Genomic DNA, 24,243 nt, shown 5'->3' with positions numbered 1-24,243 from the left:
ACGGATGATCAGAACTCGAAACATTTGTGGCTTTTTGTTTGTTTATTTTGGAAATGAAAGTTTTTGGGTTGTTTTGCATGAATAAGTGTCGTCTTTCTATTGGCTCGTGTGCCCGGTAAAAGCATGACCATGGTGTGAACTTTCACTTGTGTGTGTTTGAACAAGATTTTTTTTTGTGGGGGGGACTTTTCATTAATTGACATTCATAAATCAACAGTTTTACAACGTGAAGGGGTCTGTAACGGTTTGAAGGCCGCCTTGCATGTCGAAATGCAAACCGTGCAAGAAAACCCACAAAGAACTTCAAACTCAGTTACCGTCTTTGTAAAACTCCATGAATGTCAATTGTCCGCCCCCTGCCCCCATTGTAGCTAGCCGGACATTGCAATCTTTATTAAAGCCTTGCTATTTTCCAATGTTTGTGTGTTTGAACGCTCGCTCCTTTTTCATACCAATGCCAGCAGCAGCACGTGGAGGTTTTGCGGATGAAAGTCAAAGTACTGTAATACGTGTTTTGAGTCTGGTCCACATTGTGCGGTGTATCTTAACGTGTTTTGCCCAGTCTCGTCCTGTCTGTTTGCCCATCAGCTGATATTAAAATGTTTCTTGGCCCTGATTACGTCAAACCAGGGCAAGATGCACGAGAAGCCTCAACTGTTACTTTCGGTTTAAAGCATAGGTCATACAAGCGTACAGAACCTTTGCACACAGGTCAATCACAGCGGGTCATACAAGTGAACAGATCCTTTGCACACACAGTTCAAACACAGCAGGTCATGCAAGTGTACAGATCTCAATGGGCCTCTATAAACTTTATTTTTGTAACACAGATTACCTTGTCAGGTTATGCTCTTGTTCCTTTGCTCTGCCATTTCCTGAAAGAGACACAAGAGCTACATGTTCATTAGTTGGAGAACACAGCAAGTATTTGGAGTTTTACAAATTGTAACTCCCTCAGAAATAGGGGGCTGAATGCAAAGGTAGCGAGTATTTTCACTCCACATAACCCCAGAACAAAGATGAATTGCCAATTTGGTCACAAGAGGTTTTCCACAGCGTGATAAATGTGACTACACACTTTGTAAAAGGTTCCAGTAACTTTGATCTTCACATGCAGAATAGACAAAACGGTAGCATTTCAAAAATGGCTCATTATTACCACAGCATTCTCACAAACCGAAGGACAAACTGAGCTCGTATGTGCTCTAGAAAGTTATTTCAGGTTGAAACTTCAGTTGGTAATTGTTCGTTTTTGCATAATGGGAGTCTACCAAAACCAGCATGAACGTAAGAAATGTCATTACAAGCTGTACATGCAGTACCATGCTGCTTTGTCTATTTAAGAACATTGATGTCCTAGAATTATTACCTCAGTATATATAACCATCTGTGTAGACTGCTTCAACTGACATTTCCATTTGTTTGTGAGGGCATGAAACTCAACTTTTCATTTTCATAAAAAGGTAATGGACTTGGCAGGTTTGAAATAAGAGCCCATGTATTTAGAAGGTAATGGAATAAAATGTCATGTAATGCTTTGTCAAGTTTTTTTTTTTTTTTTTAAATGCCTCCTAACACAAGTCACATTCTCAAGAAAGAAGCATTCACACAGTAAAGATAGACCGTTGGATTTTTTTTTTATTATTGATATTTAATCATTTCAAAAGAACATTAGACAAAATGTCATTTAAAACAAAATGAAAATTTGTCATACAGGTTGACTGTGGCATTGAAAACTGTCATGGTGGGAGATTGAGAGGGGAACTTGGGGTTGAGACAAGCTTTGAACCAGCAACCGATCCTGCGCCAGCTTCGTGTCGGCCTCTGAATCGGAGGGCCTACCGGTGTTATCTTCAAAGCAAGGCACTTGACCCTAAAGTGGCCACTGTGTAGGGAGGGGGGGGAGAGAAAAAAAAAAAAAAAAAAAAAAAAAAGGAGACCATTCTAATGTGACCTACCCCTCAGCTCTGGATGTGCCTGCTTCGACGCCATCTTCAAAGATCACTGTACTGTATGGACTTCAGGGGCAGGAATATATGAGAATGATTTGGGCGGAAGTGGACAGGGTGTAAAAAAAAATAAAATTACAAAAAAAAAAATAAAATTAAAAATAAAACCAAACGTCCAAAAGGGTGAAAACTGAAGCCAGGAGTTTCCTGAAAACAGCCTTGGACGTCGGCATGTGTGCGTCAGAATGTCTGCAAACTGTGTGACGCGTGTTTTTTTTTCGGGGCGGCCGGGGCAGGAGTGTGTGGTCTGAGTGTTTACCTTAGTGGGGGGGGGCCACCCCCCATCGTCCACAGCGGTTTTCGGGGGAGCCTAACGCTGCTGTTTTCCCCCATCCCGCGCTACAGCGGCGCGTGGCGTACGTCCAGGGCAAGGGCTCAGAGTTTGGCTCCCTCCCACTCTAGCTGCAATAATCAGCAAGAGGGAGAAGGTGGCTGGAGCAGCAGCAACAACATGGCATGCAACTAACAAGTTTACATGGAGAAGCTGGAATATTGTGGCGTGTGTGCGCGTGAATGAGAAGACTATCGCTCAAGTAGTGAGCGACGACTGCAGGTGAATATGTGGATTGTGATTACTTATATGTGAAAGGTAAAGAAGCCAAATATGAAAACACATCCAGGCGCTAGTGTGCTTTTCCAGGGGGCAAAAGGGACCAAAAAGCCATAGATTCTTGCATGGTTCTGCTCAGATTTGAAGGGAAACCATTTAAATGGTCCTTAGCTTTCGTCAACGCTGTTCTACAACTAAAAACTCCATCCAAACACAACCGTTCCAATTCCATTTCAAAGTTTGGGAAACACTGCGCTAATTTAATCTGTATACCACCATTTTCCAGATAATCTTTCGCCTGCTTCTATGTAGACTTGTTCAACTCAACATCTATCCCCCTCCAATTTCCAATTAATATTTCTGACCTGCCAACGTTACCATGAAACCGAATGTTGGCTGACAAAGTGTTTGATTTATAAAAGGAAGGCTAGAAGTATTTACATAAGTCTAAAAAAAAAAAATATTTAGTATGAAAAGTAGCTGAAACTCAGAAGAGTGATTTTAGATTATTGGAACACAATTGGCCAAAATGATCTTACTAAGAATTGTCTATACATAAAAAATGGGGGGGGGGGAATGTATCTACAGCCTGAGAAAATATCCAAATCGTTGTTAAATATTGACTTGAAATGTAACAAAGAATTTTAACCCCTGATGTTGGGACGACGCAACATAAAAGTGAGAGTAGAAAGAAAGCTTTGCATGAGTAGACTGAGCTCGAGAGAGGTCATAGCCACCATTTCCAACCTGACTAAGCCACATCACCACTTTGGTTAACGTCACAATGCTGGAGTTTCTCCCGACAACAACAACATTAACTATAATAATGTCCTCCTCCTGGAACTTTGCCAAATCACAGCAGCATAGGGTGATTGAATGATTAGGTTATTGGTAAATGCTGCTGTAACGGTGCCAATTATACATTCTCCACAGACGGGCAATATGGGAACGCATTTGGTTGAGCATTAACAAAAACAACACCGGATTGAGTAGGTCTTTTCAAAATGTATACATTTAGCCAACATACTCAAGAACTGGCTTGTTTCCTGTTAAACGCGGACAGAATCCGTACCTTACATTTCTGCCCGCGAGATTACATAACCGCCGAGACAAAACCCTGATACAACGCCAGGCAAAAAACTGACTTTCAGCCTCACCAAACTAACCGTGCCTCTTCAAAAATTGTTTTTTTTTTTTTTAAACTTTGGATAGTATTCATTGTCATGTGGAGTGAAGTCCAGCCAGATGGAGACTCGAATTGCCAAAATGCTTCATTCAAATTAAATCCTTGCTGCCTGTTTTACTTCTCTCTTCAACTGCCCCTTAGCCAAGTACTCATGTACACACACACACACACACGTACAGTGTGGAGAGTGTGTGTGCGTTAGGGGTGGGGGGAGCGTGACTATCGGTAAGGGGGTTCTGGCGTGTTGTAAGGGTAATCATTGCGCTGGGGCATGGGTTGCCCGTGTGCGGGTGTCTGCTCATACGGTGTGGATGCAGAGTAGCTTCCCGCTGCCGCGTAAGCTCCGGATGTATCGTATGCTCCCGCCGCCCCGTAGCCTCCTGATGCATCGTAGGCGGCCGAGGCATCGTAGTTGCCGGAGTAGCTCTGCGACGACGTGTTGTAACTGGCAGGGGGGTCATAGGTGCCCGGGGGTCCGTAGTCTTGGCTGGCCGAATAAGCCGGCGGCGCCGAATACGTCCCAGGGGGTGGCGGGACTGAGCTGGAGGAATCTGTGGTGGCCGGTGGAGGAGGGGGCGGAGGGGGATTGGTGTAGGCGTACTGGAGGTACTGGTACTGCTGCTGGTACTGTTGCTGGTACTGTTGGTAGTGATGCATCTGCTGGTAATATTCTGTGTAGGACCTGCAGTTACAATTCAAGATGGATTGATGAGAAAGAAGCAAGTAAACTAGCTCAATTTAAAACTGGCATTATTTGTTTTTAATGCTTTGGTTTATTAAATCAAACAATACTGATGCACGGACGGTTGGCTGGTTGTTCACCTAGCAACAGGATCGGTCCCTTCAGCAGCTGTAGCGGCGGGGTCTTCGGCTACCCCAGGCGGCGTCGGCAGAAGAGCTCTGCGTTTGGTGCGATTCTGAGTGAAGGAACCGGGAGACGGGTCCGGAAGTAAAGGCGCCCGGGTCCCTCTGATCGGGCTGCGGTCCCGCTCCGTTTCTGAAGTTCCCGTGGTTGTCGTCGTGGCTGCTGTTTTATTTGTTGCTGTTTTTCTCCCTGCCTGCTGCTCTGCCAGAACCTGACTCAAAAAAAAAAAAAAAAAAAAAAAAGTCACACACTAAAAACATAAAAAATTATGTGCTGTTGTATAGTTACTAAATCTAAAGACCTTCTGTCCCTCCTGAAAGAACTTGGCTCTTGCAGCCTCAAAAAGTGTTGTTGGATCTGGCGTGCTCTGAGCCTCGTACTCCTCAGCAACAGTGGGCGCAACAGTGTGATTGGCCATGTCCTGGTACACCTGGTCGGCGACGGATCCATACACCTGGCTGGCGAGAGCGCCGTATATGACGCCGTCAGCGCCTTTCGAACTTGTAATGCCTTTAAGGGCGGCATAGGTGGGATCAAAGGACGTGGTGTTGTAGAAGGAGTTATGGACGCTTTGTTGAACCTGCAAAGGGAGACGGGCGAAAATGCAAATGCAGAACACTTACTGCTGCTTTCTGGAACACAGGTTAAAAGTTGTTTGCTCCGGGCGCCACGTATTTTAGTTCTCTTGTTTTCTAAGATGTTAATTAGCAATGGTACTGCTCCAAAGAAAGTGAAAAAGGCAAGTGATTTAAGAAGCTCTGCTATTGCTATTCAGAAGCCTTGGAACACGACTGCGATGTTAGCTTAGCGCTCCGCGTCTGCATTGGCGGAGCTGCCATACAAGGGCGTGTGAGAGAGAGCAAGCGAAGAGCTAGAAGGCACTCACGAGGCCACGCCATTTAAAAACAACACACGAATGCACTTCAGTGTTTTTGTGTCAATTACATTGCATAAACCTGACCATCTTCTACATGCTCTTTTAAAATTGAGTACCGGTATTATTTTTCTGTAATAAAAGCATGACAAAAATCTTTATCAAATTGAAATATTTGACACAACCGTGTTTTACAAAACAAAGAGATTTTGGCCGATGAATGTGCAAACGTTGCATTAAAGATTTAGATTTTGCATCAGGCTAGCCCACACAGATTGTTGTCAATTTTAACATAATGCAATTATAGTAGCAATAATCACAAGGTGCTAAATTCATGTTAGCTATACGGAAGCTATTAAAAAGACTTTAGTCAAGTGTTGTTAGCGGTTCCTACTCAAGGTTTCAAAACAATAGCAGCAGCAGCAGCACACGGGGCACTCTGTCTATTACTCGAGGGATGAAGTCAGGGACAAGTTGCACTTTTGGTTTTCTCCATGACTCTACCTTCTTTAAGGGGCCAGAAAGCATTTTACGCTCAGACGGTATCAGCAATAATTGACATTTCAAATGGAAATATCGGCAGTCTAAAACGTTATCATGGTTTATTCATAAGCCAATTCATCCCTAATATTCACATACTTGTATTGGAAGTCCGGCGGCAGCTGCTGCTGCTGCCGCAAGCACAGCAGCGTGACTCTGGTGATGCTCCATGGAGCCAGCTGGCCGAGGAAGCAGACCCTCTCTACCACCTGCAAGGAAGAAAGGAGTGGGAAGCATGATGACGTCAAAGGTGTCTGTTGTTTTTATTTCCTGCATTGTTTCAAAAAACCTTACACACACACACACACACACACACACATACACATATACAAAAAAAAAAAACACACCGACTGAATTCCCAGACGTCATAAGCTGGTTGACCAAAGGTTGAGCTTTGGAGAGCTCTACAGCCAGCTGACGGCCCTTGAAAATGGTCCCGTTGAGTGCCTCGATGGCTGCCATGGCCTCCTCTTTCCTTTCCATATGCACAAATGCATAGCCCACATTTGAACATAATCGGGCTGTAGGGGACAAAGAATACCGTTTAGTCATCAGAAGAAAACAGATCAAGCCTGATGATTTACACTGCAGGCCCAAGTGCCCAAATCCAATTTTAAAGTCTGTACCCGCTTTTTAAGAAATTATTTCCTTCAATCATAATTGTGTAACTTCAACGGCCATGTGCCTATACTTAAAAAAGCTCATACTAATGTATACACTACATATTAACAAAAGTGATATGTATTCTTTGCATTTGGTGATTGTGGATGTCACCTTTGACTTTGTCACAATCTAAAACTCTCCCGAATGTCGAGAAGAGGCCATGCAGGTCATCGGCAGAGCACGTTGCACTTAGGTTCCCCACAAACACTTTGGTGGAGTTGGGTGGACGTGCGCGTGACTCCTCCACCACAAGGGGTCTGCCTCGGTACTCCTTGCCGTCGAGGTGTCTGATGGCCCTGTTGGGGAAACAAAGGGAGACCATGCTATGACATAATCCCTTATCTCACAGGTATCAAACTCCGGTCCTCGAGGGCCAACAACCTGCATATTTGAGATGTTTCCCTCCTTCAACAGGACCTGATTGAAATGATCAGGATCGGTACCAGGATGAAATTAAACTAGGGTTGTCACAAGACCAAATTTATGTTTCGATACCGATACCAATATGCATTTCGATACTTTTTGCAAACAGGCTAAACACTCAAATGTCAATATTTCCCTTTATTTTAAAACAGACTTTGGGAACAATAACTTTAATAGCTTTCTCTACTGAATATATTGGCACTTGAACCATACAGATAAACTCTGCAACTGCCCCGTTGAGCGTTTTAGCATCTTTGCTGTCCTTTGGGTACATCTTGGAGAGTAGGTTGCTTCTGAGTGGGTGGTGTCACACTCTCAGAGCCAGTAGCACTAGACTTCTGTTGGTGGTGGAGGGTGAAGCTACAGTATTTCATTTAACATGATCATTTTAATTTGAATATAATTGCTTTATTTTGTTTGTTATTATTCAAAGGGTTTGTGTTTTGAAACTATACATGAAACATCTAACGGACACAATTAGAAAAACAAATTGAGGCTCATTATATCATCTAGGATAGGATTAGATATTGTGGGCTAATCAAATGTTTTACAAAAACGTGTTTCAATATAATATTTAATTTAGATGTTCATGCCTTAATCGTTTATTTCAATATTTTAAGAATGTAATCACATGTTTAAAAATATTTCTATGTATTTATTAACCTATTTATTTACATGGACATGTTCAGGGGTTTAAAGTGTCTTTTTGGCATACCCAACAACTGGTGAGTAGATAGAAAATTTCTACTAGACAAACTGATTTTTTTAACAGACAATACAGTAATATAAAATTGTCATTTATTAGAATTACTTTTTCATATGTTGGTCTGTCTTAATTGATTTTCAATCAAAGCAATCACATTGTGTCTAATCACATTGTGTCTCTTCACAATATTTTATTAAAAGCTTCTACCCAAGATAGATATGATGGACTTTCCTTTTATTTAGACCACTTGTCTTCATAAATTACAAAATAAATACAAAAATCATTCACATTTGTCGAATAAAACAACTTAATTTCACCCCCTGGACATGTTTTAGCTCTCTGTATGTCGGCTAGTGAAAGTTTACGACTGGGCTGGGACGAGCTTTATACTAATGTCATTGACATTATAGTGTAGTGAACTGGTGAACAACATTATCACCTGTCGTTCTTGACAGAAGTCGCGGAACAAATTTGCATGGCTGTCATTCAAATGTTTGGACAAATTAGACATTTTGCCTCGATTCGTGAGGGAGACTTTGCTTCTGTGTTCAGTGGCTCGCCTTTGTCATTCGGTTCGAAGGCGAAGTACTTGCAGACCGTACTTTGGGTCCCCGTTTTATCAATGAGTACAGGCTTTTCTGCAGTTGCTATCTCTATTCCCCGTTGTCTTCCACTTGCTTTCTCTCCGCGACTTCACACTCTGCCTGTGAGCATGTAAGGAGGCGTAGGCGCGTAGGCAACAACTACTCGCTGGCCTCGCTGTGTTAAAGAGACAGGCTGCAATTTACCAATTCAATCAGATTCAATAAAATAAAATAAAAGTACCGTTTGTTTTTAAATGCTGGTATAGTACCGTTTTTAAAACTCTAGTATTGTGGTACTATACTGGTACCGGTATACCGTGCAACACTAAATGAAACAAGTCTTTTGTCATCAATATACTGTTCTGCAGTTGCGCTGTAGAAAATGGACGCCTCCTTGAAATTTACAGTGTTTGAGGGAATGCTTCACTGTGATAATACCTGTCAGCGGCTCCTTCTCCTTTCAGGGTAACAAAGGCATACTGTCTGAGCAAGGAGCAGGTGTTGATTTCCCCGTAGGGAGCAAAGAGCTTGTTGATCTCGTCTTGGGTCGCATCTAGAGGAAGGTTGCCCACAAACAACTTGACGTTGTCGCCGCTCATCTCTGTAACAACCAGGCATCTGCAAGCAGAACGTGGCGTACATGTCATAATTGTGGAAATGGTGGATTAATAAATTAGATCTGGGGTGCCCATTGTGTTGATCGCATTGGTAATGTTGCTACATCGTCTGCCATCCATCCTCAGTATAACATTTGGCATTTGATTGACACACAGGACAAGCAATTGAACACCTTTTCTGGAAGACAAGTCAGCGCCAGCAGCTTGAAAATTCAAGGAATCTATCGAGTTGCCTGATTACCCTGATTTATTTATAATAAAATTATGAAAACGAGTGAGATCAACCACGGACCCAAACTGTGATTGCATTCAGTGCCATTTATAAGAGTAAGGTAATGACAAAATTATTACATGTTTGGTCATCATGGGTTCATGGGGCTACACAAGGTAGTATCAACGTGTCCTGGACATAGTATGACAAGTAGAGTCACTGATAGTGTAGTGGTACACGTGCCCGAGTTGTGTGCGAGCAGCGTGGGATCGACTCCGGCTCAGTGTTGGTGTCTGTGTGTGTGCCCTGCTAATAGGGTTGCGTCAGGAAGGGCATCCGGCGTAAAATGCTTTGCCAAATCAATGATGCGAATCGAGCGTGCACCTGATTCGCTGTGGCGACCCCTGAGGGGAAAAGCCAAAAGGATAACAACAACAACTGTGCATAGTATAAGTAAATATATCTATAAAAGTATCTTTTGCATTCTAAGGTGAATTTATGAGGAATAAAAGCAAGAAACCATAACAACTCAATGCCATATTGACACCAATCACACGGCACTAGAGGACCATTTAAGTGAATAATTATTTAGTTCAACTTTTTGTAGTTTCCAATATTTAGTGTCAATTAAAAATGTTCGTGTTTAAGATGTGCATAAATTACAGCGATTCACAATAATATTAAATATACGTTATAGAAGGAGTACGCTACCATAGTTAAACGTTGCTCTGGATGGGGGTACTTGGAGAGCAATATTTATTTTTTAGGTGGTACTTGGCATACAAACGTTTGAGAACCACTTCATTAGAAAACAGCTAATGACTGCCGGTTTCATTATACAACTTCAATTATGACGTGTATCACTGCTACGTGGGTTTATTTCAAAACAAAATCGCCAAAGTTGAACCGGAGCGAGACGACTTGGGCTAACAGGTACATTAGCTAAGCAAATAAACTCGCTAGCTTCACGTCATCGATACAAATGTGGGCCAAGTGTGAGGTAGAGTGGGTGCGCACACTGATAAACCTTATTTGTATCAAACGAGGGAACTCGTTTTAATAAAAGCAGTAGCGTGAAGGAAGTAAGGCCGGCGACACGACGGCTGGAAGCGACATCTTGTAGAAGCTGGCTAACGTTAGCTAAGCTATCTTAGCTCTGCTAGCCATAGCGCAACGTCAGAGGACTACATGAGCCTCTTTCGTGTGTTTTTGAACCAACCTAATTTGAACCAAAGAAGCGAAGCAACCAGGGTTTGCGCGAGCTAACCCCGCGGTGCCGATTATTTTACAGGAGAAAGCGGGAATAGCAACAATTTTATCTTAGCATTTAGCTGATGGAATCCTTACCCAACGCGGTCCCCGGAGCTGTATTTCAAATTTCACATCCGGCTCGATATTCTTTAGGGCGATAGGGGGCGCACTTTCACCACAAAACAGGACCGTCATTACGTATTACTCAGTACTGTACAAAAAGGATAAAAAATAAATAATAATATAATAAATACTAGAAATAATAATATAATAAATAAGAGAAATGTGTCGTTAGTTGACTTGCTCGTGCCTCCCGAAAACAAAACAAATAAACAATTTTTTTTGAAAAACGTGGCTGACTAGGAAACGGACTGTTGTGACGTCAAAACAAGTGTAAGAAAACATGTTTTTAAGAAACATTTATTTTCATTTTCTTTTGAACTAAAACGTACGTTAGTTGCAGTCGCTTTGCATTTCATTATAACTGTTAGTTATTTTATGTCAATGATGTTAATCCAGTCCACAAATGTTTACAGGTGATATCAGGTGAGAGGGGAGGAGCTACCGAAGTCGAAGAAGGAAATGAAGAGGAAAAGGAATAGGAGGAGGAAAAGAAGAAAAGAAGAAAAGAAGGAGACAACTCTGGACGTGGGAGCGCACGTTATGACCGGCCACAGTGTTATTTTCCTTATAAATGTATAATAATATAATATGAATAATAACAGGACCATGTTGTGTTATGCAAAGCAACTAAAAACTGTGAAAGGGGCAAACAGGTAAAAGCATTCGTGTTGTTTGTAAATTTGAAGAGTGCCTTAGATGGTCGACGGGTTAAAATATGAACTGTACTGTATACATGCTGCACTCATGTTACATAATGCATTGTACTGTAATGCTGTTGTCAGTTCTATGTGCCTGTGTGAGTGTACGCTGTATTTTCCGCATTATTTCCACAGCTCCCCATAACTTCGTCTGCACTTAAACCAAGTCTGAACTTGCTGACACGGTTCAGGATTTATCACGCAGGTGTGTGCAGTGTTTCATGTTGTAAAAGCTAGTGTTGCCGCGTGTTGTGTTTATATGAACCACACTTGCTGCAATGTGTTGAATTTATTCAAAACCTAAAACATTGAACAGTTGGACATGAGCATTCAAGTCAAGCGAAGTTGACCATTGAAGGTTATTCTGTAATTTCACCTCAAAACTCAATACATGTATGTGATTTCTTGATTTTGTAGATGGCACAGCAAGAGGAGCCTCTGTATGATTTCCCAGAGCCCACCCAGGGGTCAGAGCACAAGTTCACGGGCCACCAGCGAGGAGGCGGATCTCTGAAGAGCGTCAGTGTCCTGGACCGTCTCTTGTTGACTGTGCCCGTCTGGCTGCAGTTGTCAATCAACCCTGCCACTGCCCTGCACATTCTGCAGAGAGAGCCTCCTGGGGTCAGACACTCACAACCGCCGCCCCCTTCTTTGGCTTTTTGAGCCGCTCTTTCTGCACTGGACAGTCCAGTTATGTGTTGCCTTGCAGACGTTCCTGGTGCGAAAGTCTCGCACATCCCAGAGAAATGTGTTGTGCGTGCGCCTGGTAGATGACAGCGTGCCGTCCTTTGTGCAACAGTTTGGCATCAGGGAGGAGCATTCAAGTAAGTCTTGATAATTAAGAATTCGATCAATAGACACAATCCACACCATGGTGCCGGTTGACTTCCAAGTTGTGCTTCAGTAAGATAGAGGAAAATTTGTCGTTTTTCGCAGAGGTTAAAGAATATATGCCTGTGAGTTTTTTTATAGTGTCTTTCTGCATATGTTGCTCCACTGTTTGTGTTTAAATATCCATTGCCCTAAGAGTTATAACTAACACCAAAACGCGGATGCTGTTTGTTAGTGTTAGCAGTGTAGGGAAACTGGAAGTGATTTTGACTTTTGGGGGCCATTTTGTCAGAATTGTATAAGGGGGCTTTCCACCACATAGTAGTGCACTTGAGATGTTGACCACCGTTCCCTTGTCAATCTCAGCTCTGTCTCTGGATACGTCAGCAATCTTTTTTCCAGACCTTCCGAGGCTCGTTTCATTCTATTGTGTAAGCAGGTAAAGATAATTTTACACTCATTCTACCATACAATGTGTTCTGTTGTTATATGGTCAATATAATATATAGTGTATATTTTTAAAGTAATTGATATTGATATTGATATTATAATCATGATACTTTTATACCAGAGATGTATTACCCTTTCCTCTGGAGCTTCCAGAGGCCATCGCTAAAGCAACCTCTCACAAAGAGCTGGAGTCCATCTCTCACATGGGAATAGGTTGGTTTCTCAAAAAATATTATATTATCAATATAGTGATATTGTGAGTTAAATGTTTAAGGTCTTTCTTTTAAAAGTTCCCCAAAGGTTTTATTTGGGCCCTTCTTGGATCACTGTGTTTATTATTCTTCCATTGAATTCACTCCCTTTTTGAGGGCCTCAATGTGCCCCAAAATAGCTTAACAAGCACATGTCTCCTGGTGAAAATATGTGTTTTAGGGGTTCCCAACACAACTCCCCAAAACCATTCAGTAGCACCCCCTGGGAAAGTTTGAAAAAAAAAAGTCGCCTGTTTCAATGATTAGCATGATATTGGGTGGACATATCTATCATGACAGGATGCATTAAAAAAGCCTCCCGGACCATTCCCCATATTGAACAAGAAGTCAGCCATTTTGTTATGTAGTCATTTTGGGAGCAAACAACATGAAAAAGGAGCCGAGAAAGTTAAAAAAATACAAATACATTTTTAAAAATGCTCATGGCACCTGTTTCACAGAGCAACATGAAATTCCATAGATATGCCCATCATAACAGGATGCGCAAAAAAGTCTCCAAAACCATGTCCCATATTGAGCAGGAAGGCAGCCATTTTGCAATTTTATGGGAAAAATTCAATGAAAAAGGGGCCTTAAAATAAATTGCCCCTGACATCAGTTCCACAATGCGAAATGAAAGTTGGTTGACATATTTAACATAACAGGATGCATAAAAATGTCTCAAGTACCCACAGCCAAGAAGTCAGGCCTTTTGTTTATAAACAGTAATTTGGCGGGCAAATTCCATGAAAAGAGGCCTGGAAAGTATTAAATAATTTTTACCCTAATATTCCACCAATCAACATGTAATGTGGTGGACATGTCTATCATAGCAGGATGTACAAAGTCTCAAGGACCCATGGCCCATATTGAACAGAAAGGCAGCCAATTTGTTTTGAAGCAGTCATTTTTGGGGCAAATTCCATGAAAAATAGACCTGGACACTTTTTTTTTAATCACTTCAAAACCAATTTTACCAATCGGCATGGAATTCATTATATATGCTTATCATAAAAGGACACACAAAAAATTCAAGAAACCATTGTCCATATTGAATTGGAAGGCAGCCATTTTGAAGTTGGTAGGTCTTTCAGTTATGACGTTCCTTGGATAAACACGCATTAATTTCTTCATTAGAATTCTGGAGCTCACACCTCAACGTCCGGGGCCCGCGGGAGCCTCCGAAGACTAAGACGAACAAGAAAAAGACACCAGACTCTTTAGTCTCAGCCCTACCTGATGCTACCCCACAACCACCCTCTTCAGCTCCGCCTGATTCAGCTACACAGCCCGACTCGGACAATCAGACGACTATCGCTGAATGTGACCAAAAATCAGGCCCAAATTCTGTCCTATTCCGTGAGTTTTGTCCCATCGAGACACGCAGTCCCAGGGAGCTGGACTGTGGATCAGGCCTGGGTGCGCTCTGCTTTATCAACCCTCTTTTCCTGCAGTCTGACAGCATCCTGTCCAAGCGGCGCCTGATTAAACGCAGCTTCAAGGTGCGGGTGTCCACCGAGACATCCACCCTGATGTTGCCCCCACTCGCTCCACCGCCACCGCCCCCTCTTATGCCCAAAACTAGAGGAAAACGTAAAGCCCGAAATCTGACTACACTTGCATCCCAGGACTGTCAGTCATCACAAGTTGTTCACCCCTCATTTGCAACGGAGGAACAAGTGGAGGTCAAACTCCCGTCATTGGCGGAGCATCCTCCTGATGACCCCGACTACATGCAGCCACCCTCAATCACATCTTCCGTCTCTCCCTCACTCTCTCCTTGTCCAACTGAATCAGTTCCGCCACTTCCTCCCAAACTGTCTCCAACCTCTCGCAACCCTGCCGCCGCTTCACATTATCAATTCCCATCTGTTTCGCTCAGGGCTCCCCCCTCCGCTTCCCCCTATCAGTCCCCATCTTCCTCCCCCAAGGTGCCCTTCTCTCTGTCACCCTTCTTCTCACCTTCTTTAGCTCAGCTGGTAGAGGCCAGTCAAACGCCAGAGACGGAATCCAGGGTGGCAGAAGGAGTTCATGCGGATAACAGAGTGGAGGAATTACACAAAGAAATGGAATCTGCCTCTCTGGACGACACGGATAGTTGCAGTTCCTTTAGTAGCCTTGAGGGGGAGGTAGATCTGACACAACAAGGCGATGATCATGTCCAGCCAACAGCATCTTAGTATATGAGCTATTTGTGACACAAATGATCTATATAAATGGTGACAGTATTCAACATTACACCTTTTGCTTTAAAAAAAATATTCAAATTAAAATAATGTATAGTTTGGATATCAGAGTAAAGAAAATACATACCTGAAAATATTCTGTAAACTGTTTCTATCAAAATTATTATTTTTTTGTTCACTTTTAGCCATTCTACTTCATGCAGGACGATCCACATTTTGGCAGCATGCTGGACTAATGTCTGCCTCACAGTTCTGAGGTCCTGGATATGAACATAGAATCTATATAATATGAACAAAAAATATATCACCATACCATTTATGGTACTATAAGTGAATGTTAAATGGGGTAGATAATACAACTGTCTAATGGTTTGAATAAAAAAGACACGTTTTATCAAACATTTTATTTTTGCAGATCATATCCTCTGTCTCAGATACAGTACAGTAAATACTGTCAGGTGATAGTGACAAAATATGCATTTCATTGTATTGATATCTGTCCAAAATTAAGAAGCAATGGCAGTGTTTTAGTAGTCCAAACATGTAAAATTAAAGCAATAAATGCATATTTCTGACTCATCATTTTATGTTTTGTATGCCAGCAAATCACATTTGTCAGCAATTTGAAAGACAGGTTTTATGTATAATGCCAACTCTGAGGTTCTGTCTACAGTAGATCTGTTCGAAGACTTGGTGAATGAGCAAGTCAGTCATGAAGACTATCTAAGATACCAAAACTAAAATTGAAGTGGGAAACCCCATCAACACCAACAGGAAGAATCCATTCTGCTCAATTCCAAGAGGTCTGCCTCGAGTTTGTTGTCGTCTTCGAAGCGCTCAATGAAGGACTGAATTAAGCCCGATGCAATGCCTTCGTACTCTACCAGCTCGACACTCTCCTCTGGAAAAGCACAAAGTAATCAAACCAAGTCAGTGAGTGATATTTGTTTTTGTTTTTAACAAACTCACAACTGTGTAGACAGCTGGAGTTTGCTGTACTCACACAATATGTGAGTGTGATGCTAATACAAGGTCCTCTGCTGTGGGGTGAGAACATACCACTGATTCTGGTGTTGGCTTGGACAAACATCTTCCGATCCTCCTTCCTCAACAGCACCGTCTCACGAAGGCGCAGGAAGTTGTGGGCGCCGCTTTCGCTCACGGCGGCGTAGCCCTCATAGAGGCCCCGGCCTTTCTCCACATCTGCTGTCGACTTGAAGACCTGCAAAATGGACGATTTGGTTTAAAGCAGGTTTGGTAGGTGTGACTGGGAAAGAGCATATACAAAACAGTTTACAAGAACTAAAAGATTTTTTTTTTTTTTTTAATGAAAAATTAAGTCACCCCACTCATTCCAAGTGATGGACTTGGAGATGGCTTAAAAAAAAAAAAAATTCTAATCATGAGCTGTGAATAAATACCTGCAGTTTACAAAGGAACTTGTGGATGGCGTCCTTGCCAACGGTGTGGATCTTGTTTCTGTCAAGTGTGATGCGAGCATCAGGCTTGCCGTCGGCTCCCGTAACCTCCTTCAGGCCCACCAGACCCTCGCCGGCTTCCAGCAACACACGCAGGATCACGAATCGTGCCTGCATGTGAGCCTGGAACAAGACAGCCATATTTCAAGTGATCTATAACAACATAGATAGTAATCCACCATCTCGCTCAATACAAACTTTTCTACCATACTCTAATTTGAGATGCGCTTGTATGTTTATTATTCTGACTGCAATTTGCAGTAGTGTACAACCGCATGTAGTGAAAGCAGTTTCCACCATTGTAGATGAACAGAAAAACTAACAACATTCAGGTTACAGGACTTCATCGACAGTTCACCTGTCTCCAGCTCTTGCTCTCAGGTGTGTAAAACTCCAGGCCCAGCAGTCCGCCTCGCACCATGCTTAGCCAGTTCACATAGACCACATCGTCAGCATCCTGGCCCTCATTTCCGAAAATACTGCAGCACAAAAAAAAAAAAAGCAGTGGCTAACACTGAATGGCTTCCTTTGTCTTAAAAATATCGACAATCACATCACCCACCTAAGTACATCCTTGTTGAGCGACAGGTAGAGTCCCACACACTCGGCTCTGCATTCTTCGTAAGAGGAGGCGAGGGTGGAAAATTTACTGTCCCAAGTCTCGCTGTCCTGGTACCAACTGGAAACCTAGAAACACACACATACACACGCCATGAGGAACTGCAGCTCTGCACCTAAAGTAAAAGGTTAATTTGTGTACAAATTGCAAAATGTATGTCACATAAAGGCTGGATTTATATAGTAGCTCCAACAGGCCGATTTCAATTGAATGCATTTTTTTAAATTACTGTCTTTTTTTTGTACACCTGAAGTGACACAGATCTCCGATACATATTGGATTTTTATTCACATTTGTAAAATGCCCTATTGAAGAGACTCACCAGCTCGCCAGTTTCCGGGTTGATCACTTTACTCTGGTCAAAGTTGAACTTGCCCTTGTTGTCCTGTAGAACATCCACACAGTCAAATGAACAATTACCTCATTTACATTTTGCAGCCAATCACAGCAAAGAGTACATTTCCTATTTTATTTTACAAATCACAAACAATTAGTCAGTCCCCATTAATTTTTTTTTTTTTTTTACATAAGACAATCTTAAGTGTAGAATATATCTTGAGAGCTAATCTATCAACTCTACTTCTTGTTGTGTTGATGGTGCACAGCAGCATATGAATCAGTACAAGAAATATGCTAATATTATGCTAATACAGAAATCCAGATTAATGTCTTGTTGACAGACCTGGACGAACAACTTGCCGCTTCCATGGCCCAACAATTCATGGAGACCAACTTGCACCTCAAAGGATGGACTCTTCCACTTGACAAACAAATCCTGGCGCAAATGGACACACATTTTGAAGAATGGGATGCGTGTGTGTTACACAGGTAGAAGTGGATTGAGACCTAATGTGGCCATCTTGGGTGCCTCACCTTGTCCTCTTCCTCCAAAAATGTCAGCTTTTCTTTGTTCGTAGAGTAAGCCACAGCCAGCACATTTCCAAGGGAGACATTTTTGAAACCCTCCGACTGCCTGATGTCATCATCTGGTTCAAGAACACACATTGTTTTTGAATGGAAAATTGTAAAAAAAAAAAAAAAAATTTACATTAGCACACGTACAGTTGGGAATGTTGATGCCAGCTGGAATGCCGCTGCCAGCGAAGGTAAGGACGTCGAGGGAAGTGAAGTCCGGTTTCAGGAAAGTGTCTTTCTCAAATTCCCTCGGCCAGGGAAGCTCAGGGAGCAGCACTTCAGCCGAGTTTACGAGCTTGGCAAAGCGCTCGCTCATCGCCTTGTTCACGACTGCCACAAAACCTAAAGCAGATACCACAAGGAGGTTGCTAAGGAGGAGAATGGCAGCAAAAATCACAGAAAACTTATTGGCAAGCTACCCTCAAACTCTCCTCTGGAGCCAAAGGGGTCCCTGTAGCTTTCGATAAAGCCGATGTAGCTGAGAAGAGGGTGGGGGCAAAAAAAAAAAAAAAAGTTCCACAGATTATTACCAGAACGAGTGACTGGGTCATCAAGATGTACAGTATATTAGAATAGAGAATACAGTATATGACCGGTCAGAGCACTTGATCAGGCCCACCATGCAAATCTAAAACCAAATAAAGCCTCAGAGTAATCACAAAAAATACATAGGACATATTTGATCATTGCATCATACATATCTTCTTAAGTATGGCGATTGGAGGATTTACCGTTAATAAAAACTGAAATCTCATGTTGTTTATGCTGTAGCCTTTCATTCACACACAAACAACATTACGGTTCAATGAAATTGACTTTACAAAAAGATTTTCCAGCATTCGTAGAGGAAAATGAGAAGTGCTCTGACTCTCCACAGTTTCACGTCACAAGATAACACCCCGGACTGATTGCCAGCAGACTCACATTCACAACTACGGACAGGTTTAGCATCCTCAATGACAAATGATAAAATGCATGTTTTGGAATGCGAGAGAAATCCTAAAAGTCCGAAATTTCAAACATCCAAATAAATGCATGACTTTTTGCTGTTCACGTTGATGAATGTTCCTTTCATTAAGTGGCCTCACCTCTCCACAATTGGTCCCTTGTCTTTGATCCAGTAGCGCGAGCCCTCCTTGTGGGCTTCCACCGAGCCCAAAGTGAAGCTCTGCCTGTACTCCTCGAGCATCTTCTTCTGGTTCTCATTGGCAGCGTGGGCCTGTGTTTTATTTGAAACGGGGACCAATTACAAATCAGAGCCAACCGTAGCCAAATGCTTGAAAAACAATCGATTGTCTCACTCACCTGAGCCTTTTGAAGATAATAGCAGACCCTCTCCATGAGTGGAGCGTAGTCCCCCCTTTTCACGGAAAATTCTTTTCCCTCAAAGTCAAAGCACCCGCAGCACGATTCACACTCGCCATCCACCGTGCAGTCTGTGCAGCAGTCGTGTGTGTGTTAATACAACGTCCTGCATGTATCTTGTTAACATAACGGTGAGTCGCATTGATGCGATTCGGGTTATTTCATTTGATGACTGACCTTTCTTCACAGCGGAGGCCAAGCGCACCTCGTAGCAGGTTTTCTCGCCATTTTTGCTTTTAAACAGCCGAGTGTTGTAAGCGGACAGTTTCTGAAGAACACAAGTGATAGTTAAACATATCTGACAGAAAATGACATTAAATTTGGACATGGTTTATATATCAGAGGTGGGCAAAGTAAGGCCATTGGGCAAGATACAGCACGCTCGTTTTTTTAAAAATCCGGACTATGAACTATTTTGCATAATAAATAGTCCTGTAATATTTGTTGCATTCATTCACCACCCCGTCCCCCAAATCACCACTATAATGTGTTATGTGAAGCTGGCAACAAAAATAATAAATCCATCTAACGTGTGGTATTGCTGCAATCAATTTTAACTGTATTAATCCACGAAATAAAACCGGTAGAATACTAAAAAATATATATTTATATTCAATAGCTGCAGCCCTAATTACAGTACATCTCCATGTGAGTCAGGCTTGCCTTTGAGTCGAGGAACTTCTGCGCCAGCTCAGCATCTTCCAAACAGCAGTTTCCTGAGAAGTAGGTGGTAATTCCCTGAAGAAAAGCATAGAGTGACGAGAGATGAGCTGAAGTATGACCAACAACAACAAGAATTTTTTTAATAGTCTGCATTTTAAAGGTTACAAGCTCCCACCTTGTCACCAAGGCCCAGTTGTTTCTGTTTGTCCTTCAGGGAGTAGATGAGACATGAGCAACTGTCCCACAGTGCGCCCATCTCAGTGGGGTCCTCCTGAAAAGCCTGACTGGCCCTCACTAGAGCATCCAGCTTGTCCTGTGTATGTAGTGCCAAATATGCTGATCAACACATTCAAATGGCTCACAGGAACAAAATAACAGAGCATTAGTGATAGATACCAGGACACATTGCTTCTAGATGTAAATCTGTAATGTCATTTTCCAAGGTTTAAAATCAACAATTGACTCGTTGGCATGGATTACTCCTCTCGCTTTCCTCTTGAAGCCCCACCTTCGTGGGCGAAATGACTATCCCGCCATTGGCTGGATTTTCAATCATTATTATTATATTATTAGCATGTAACTCTTGACAAATAACTCAATAAATAAATTATTATTAAACAGAATTAATATTTGTCAACAATGAAAAATGGCCATGGCCAAGCACATCGGGAGGAGTGAAAGAGACTTTTTAGCAACCTTTTTCTGCAGCTCTACAAAAATCAAATAGCTGTAATTGATTTAGTCAAAAATTACAAACAGTAAAGAGAAAGTAAGTCTATTAACATGATATATTTTTTAGATTTGAAATCTATTTTTGGTGTTGTTGTCTTGTAAAAGGCCACTGGCTAAAGTCAGGTAATATACTTTAGAATTCCACTGTTCTGGTGAAAGTAACAAAAATGTACAACATTACAATTCAGAAACAGTAACATTGTAACGTATGTAACATGAAATACACAAAAACTACTCGTACCTTTGGCAAATTTGGGACAAACTTGGAGTCTCCGAAAGATTTATAATTTCCCATGTTGGCGTAGAAACCTGCTGCATACACCAAGAAGGCCTGAAAACAAACATGACAAAAAAAAGCAGCACTTGAAGCACAGTAAAAGTAGAAACGTCAATTAAAAATAAATAAATAAGAGGACATACCTGGTACTCCTCTGAGTTCAGTCCAGCTGCTGTCGCTACAGCTTTCAGCTGCGCAGTTGACTGCTTTCGGAAGATCCTCTGCAGAAGGACGAAGACGACAGGCGACTCTGGGGATGTTTGCAAGAGAACAGCGAGGCCTCCATACCTAAGACACAAGGACTGGTTTACTTATTTGACATTTAAGTTAATATGATTTATTGCATAGTGAACTACCGCCTAGTCGCAATTCACTGTACATACAGTATACGCATGTAATTTCTCAAGCAACAATCAACACATTAGCTGCTCCCCCTGGCCCAAGAAGACAGCGAGGTCAATACGTACCAAGACGCACGTGACAGGTAGTGGGCATACATCTTCTCCTGCGGGGAGAGCAAGCGAAAGGCCTCTGCGCAAGTGAGAGCGGATATGCCGATGTCATTTGGTAGAAAGTACTGAGGGTCCACCATCTTTGAGTGTGAGGTTGTCACCGACGAGAAGTAAGTCAACTCTGGAAAGATGAAAGAAAAAGAAAAGGAGGGAAAACATGTAGATAGATTATTCTTTTTTTTCTTCTTCTTATACGACAGAAATTATTAGTGTGTAAGGCAATATCAAAGAACAGCATGCAGGGTATAGTCCATATACAGTAATCTTTATTATGAGGCTTCTAAACAGATAAGCCATTACAGCAGTAGCACTTTTTAAAAAGAATGTTCAAGTTACAATTTATCCCCATTTATAAGCAACAGATATACAATGGGTTTCCATTCATTCTAATGCAATACATGGTGTTAATGTCCCCCATTCTACTCTATAGCATAAATGGTTACTTATGATTGGAGAAAACCGAGGTAAACCGGCTGGAAAGAACAGAGGAAGGAGTCATTACTTCTTTCTTTCACGTTCATTTGAAGCGGAGGGTAATATGCGCCTCGAAACTGCAACCGACTATTTGACGCCTGGACCAGCCACCGTATGCTTCTAATACGATCCACGTTATCCAAGAAAGTAAATATCATATCAAATGTTATGCATTTGGTGTGATCGTATACTGAAAGGAGGTTTGATCGGCACCCGCAGGAACAAACATCGGAGGACTAGCATTCATAGCCTTTTGCTTACGTGTTTTTACTTTCTAACATAGAACCACGACTTTTACAAGCTGGAACTCAAGTCACAACCTATGTTTATTAACTTGTTAAAACTACGATGTATGCAGAATTCTTTCCTGTGGAGAGTTGAATTTTCAACAGCAAGAGTGTTACCTTGCTTAATCTCGAAAGCTCCTCTTCATGTCAAAGTGCACTCTCACGCTGCACACTTCCTGGATATATCCTAAGCCCCGCCTCTTGGCCTATCAGAGCTCGTACATTGTGATCGGCGGTAAGAAAGACCAATCACGCCATGCCAGTACCGTCTTTTTTAAAAACATACAGTACTTTATATTTAAACGTTTTGCAGAATTATGTTAGTGAATAATTTACATTGCATATTATACATTAGCATAAACCAGATTCAAAATTAAAATCTCAGTCATATTATACTATCATGAATATTCGTATGATAGAGCACAAGTAACAATGATACGACTCATAATTTATTAGCACGTCCCGCTTCTTAACCTATCACAGCTCGTGGACCAATCACGTGGGAATTACCGAACCTTTTTTAGTATACGTCTCAGAGTAAACAATACATGGAAGGAGTTTCCATTATTAACACATTACATAACCCAACTGTAAAATTAAAATCAAAGCCATAGCAGATGATTGGAAATATTCATAAAGTAGTGCACGTGTTCGATCAATGCTTTGACAGAGAGAACACATTAGCATGGATTTCCTACCTAGTTGCAACATTGTGACGATTGGAAGCAAAAATGATCAATTACTCCGTGACAGGCCGGCCTTTATATTATCATTAACACAGCAGCCTACACAACCCTATTAAAAATTGAACACAGAGCCTTATTAGATAATTAGGAATATTCCATAATAGCCCACATAATCAACATGCTATGACTGTTATTAATTCATTTTTGGATAAATATGCCATCCTCCACCAGTCACACTGACTATGTGTTCTGTTTCCATTGTTCTCAAACCAAAGCCAATGAATGTAAATGTATTCAGCCGCTGGAGGTTTTCCACAGAGAGCACAAACACAGAATCACCATTCTTTTTGTTAATTTTAATACTGTATGTCATGCATTTCCTGTCATAGTACCGCATTTGGCAGAAACACAAATGTCATTTGTTCTCAGTTCTTGGCAGTGTAAACCCAAATGAGACGGAATGATGTGAGGAAATACTCTGTTATTGTGGCATACTCGAAGCGTAAACCCGACAAAAAAATAGCGTGATTAGTCAGTTTTTATATTTTGTCAGTTATATTTTGTCTGTATCGGTTGTTCTAGTTGATAAAGACTACTGCCCCCTCTTGCTGTGGAGGTATACATGTTCTTGCCTCTTTAAAAAAAAAAAAAAAAGACCGCATTCACATCTCCTGAGATAACATCCATTTGTCATGTTATGCAAATAACAAAGACAGTTCTGCAACGACGAGGTCCAATACTAAAGCCTTTATTTCACGTAGGCATTCAGGAACTAACTGTTTCGCAGCGCCCGCCCATCCAACATGTTAGGGTCAACGGACCATACCAAATGCAAAGGGGTGTCCGGGCCAAACTATTATAGTGTATCTAAGCAGATCACACCACACCATCCATTATATAAACCGCTTATCCTCACAAGGGTCGCGGGCATGCTGGCGCCTAGCCAAGCTGTCTTCTGGCAGTAGGCGGGGTACATCCTGAACCGGTTGCCATCCAATCGCAGGACACACAAAGACACAACCATTCACACTCCCAATCATGCCTAGGGACAATTTAATGTCCAATTAACCCAGCATGCACATTTTTGGAATGTGGGAGGAAACCAGAGTACCCAGAGAAAACCCACGCAGGTACAGGGAGAACATGCAAACTCCACACAGGAAGGCCGCGGCCCGATTTTAACCCATGATCTCTGCACTGTGAGGCGGACACGCTAA

General features: G+C 42.0%; 3 protein-coding genes across 7 annotated transcripts; 1 reads left to right on the top strand and 2 right to left on the bottom strand.

Annotated features, from left to right (window-relative positions):
- Window positions 1–835: 835 nt before the first annotated feature.
- Window positions 836–10,628, bottom strand: rbm14a (RNA binding motif protein 14a). Of its 5 annotated transcripts, XM_086012129.1 has the most exons (9): window positions 10,576–10,628; window positions 8,839–9,018; window positions 6,799–6,983; window positions 6,372–6,545; window positions 6,124–6,233; window positions 4,912–5,190; window positions 4,568–4,821; window positions 4,050–4,427; window positions 1,621–2,411 (listed from the first exon to the last, which is right to left on the bottom strand). In XM_086012129.1, exons 2-9 carry the CDS (start codon window positions 8,997–8,999, stop codon window positions 2,408–2,410), a joined length of 1,545 nt encoding a protein of 514 aa, XP_085868255.1. In that variant the 5' UTR covers window positions 9,000–9,018; window positions 10,576–10,628; the 3' UTR covers window positions 1,621–2,407. The 5 variants fall into 5 exon arrangements, 3 of the variants coding, with proteins under 3 accessions (XP_085868255.1, XP_085868253.1, XP_085868254.1); XR_015081818.1 differs by lacking the exon at window positions 10,576–10,628 and adding an exon at window positions 836–875 and having other exon boundaries at window positions 2,269–4,427; XR_015081819.1 differs by lacking the exon at window positions 10,576–10,628 and having other exon boundaries at window positions 1,621–2,018; window positions 2,269–4,427.
- On the top strand, window positions 10,000–15,586 carry LOC147133295 (uncharacterized). Its single transcript, XM_086012131.1, has 8 exons — window positions 10,000–10,161; window positions 11,016–11,255; window positions 11,436–11,505; window positions 11,718–11,921; window positions 12,010–12,124; window positions 12,498–12,570; window positions 12,703–12,794; window positions 13,970–15,586. Exons 4-8 carry the CDS (start codon window positions 11,718–11,720, stop codon window positions 15,010–15,012), a joined length of 1,527 nt encoding a protein of 508 aa, XP_085868257.1. The 5' UTR covers window positions 10,000–10,161; window positions 11,016–11,255; window positions 11,436–11,505; the 3' UTR covers window positions 15,013–15,586.
- Window positions 15,408–22,730, bottom strand: dpp3 (dipeptidyl-peptidase 3). Its single transcript, XM_086012114.1, has 19 exons — window positions 22,458–22,730; window positions 21,535–21,700; window positions 21,211–21,355; window positions 21,032–21,121; window positions 20,234–20,371; window positions 20,059–20,133; window positions 19,573–19,663; window positions 19,336–19,466; window positions 19,119–19,249; window positions 18,450–18,508; window positions 18,178–18,372; window positions 17,989–18,101; window positions 17,798–17,890; window positions 17,438–17,500; window positions 17,059–17,183; window positions 16,855–16,975; window positions 16,440–16,619; window positions 16,078–16,240; window positions 15,408–15,919 (listed from the first exon to the last, which is right to left on the bottom strand). Exons 2-19 carry the CDS (start codon window positions 21,657–21,659, stop codon window positions 15,780–15,782), a joined length of 2,178 nt encoding a protein of 725 aa, XP_085868240.1. The 5' UTR covers window positions 21,660–21,700; window positions 22,458–22,730; the 3' UTR covers window positions 15,408–15,779.
- Between the last annotated feature and the right edge of the window lie 1,513 nt (window positions 22,731–24,243).

The sequence above is a fragment of the Filicampus tigris genome, chromosome 17 (assembly GCF_054856515.1).
Source record: "Filicampus tigris isolate MCC_2025a chromosome 17, RoL_Ftig_1.0, whole genome shotgun sequence".
Classification (NCBI taxonomy): domain Eukaryota; kingdom Metazoa; phylum Chordata; class Actinopteri; order Syngnathiformes; family Syngnathidae; genus Filicampus; species Filicampus tigris.
The sequence above is the reverse complement of the archived record's forward strand: the minus strand, read 5'-3'. Positions and strand labels throughout refer to the sequence as shown.

What these genes read in the sequence shown, in the direction of transcription:
- dpp3 (XM_086012114.1), bottom strand. Translation starts at nt 21,659, where the DNA reads ATGGTGGACCCTCAGTACTTTCTACCAAATGACATCGGCATATCCGCT. An exon ending in TGAACTCAGAGGAGTACCAG is followed by an intron (nt 21,122 to 21,210) that starts GTATGTCCTCTT and finishes GTTTGTTTTCAG; the next exon opens with GCCTTCTTGGTGTATGCAGC. An exon ending in ACCCGGAAACTGGCGAGCTG is followed by an intron (nt 17,184 to 17,437) that starts GTGAGTCTCTTC and finishes GTGTGTTTCTAG; the next exon opens with GTTTCCAGTTGGTACCAGGA.
- rbm14a (XM_086012127.1), bottom strand. Translation starts at nt 8,999, where the DNA reads ATGAGCGGCGACAACGTCAAGTTGTTTGTGGGCAACCTTCCTCTAGAT. An exon ending in GGAGAAGGAGCCGCTGACAG is followed by an intron (nt 6,984 to 8,838) that starts GTATTATCACAG and finishes TTTCCCCAACAG; the next exon opens with GGCCATCAGACACCTCGACG. An exon ending in GACGTCTGGGAATTCAGTCG is followed by an intron (nt 6,234 to 6,371) that starts GTGTGTTTTTTT and finishes TCTTCCTTGCAG; the next exon opens with GTGGTAGAGAGGGTCTGCTT.
- LOC147133295 (XM_086012131.1), top strand. Translation starts at nt 11,718, where the DNA reads ATGGCACAGCAAGAGGAGCCTCTGTATGATTTCCCAGAGCCCACCCAG. An exon ending in TCATTCTATTGTGTAAGCAG is followed by an intron (nt 12,571 to 12,702) that starts GTAAAGATAATT and finishes CTTTTATACCAG; the next exon opens with AGATGTATTACCCTTTCCTC. An exon ending in CATCTCTCACATGGGAATAG is followed by an intron (nt 12,795 to 13,969) that starts GTTGGTTTCTCA and finishes TTTCTTCATTAG; the next exon opens with AATTCTGGAGCTCACACCTC.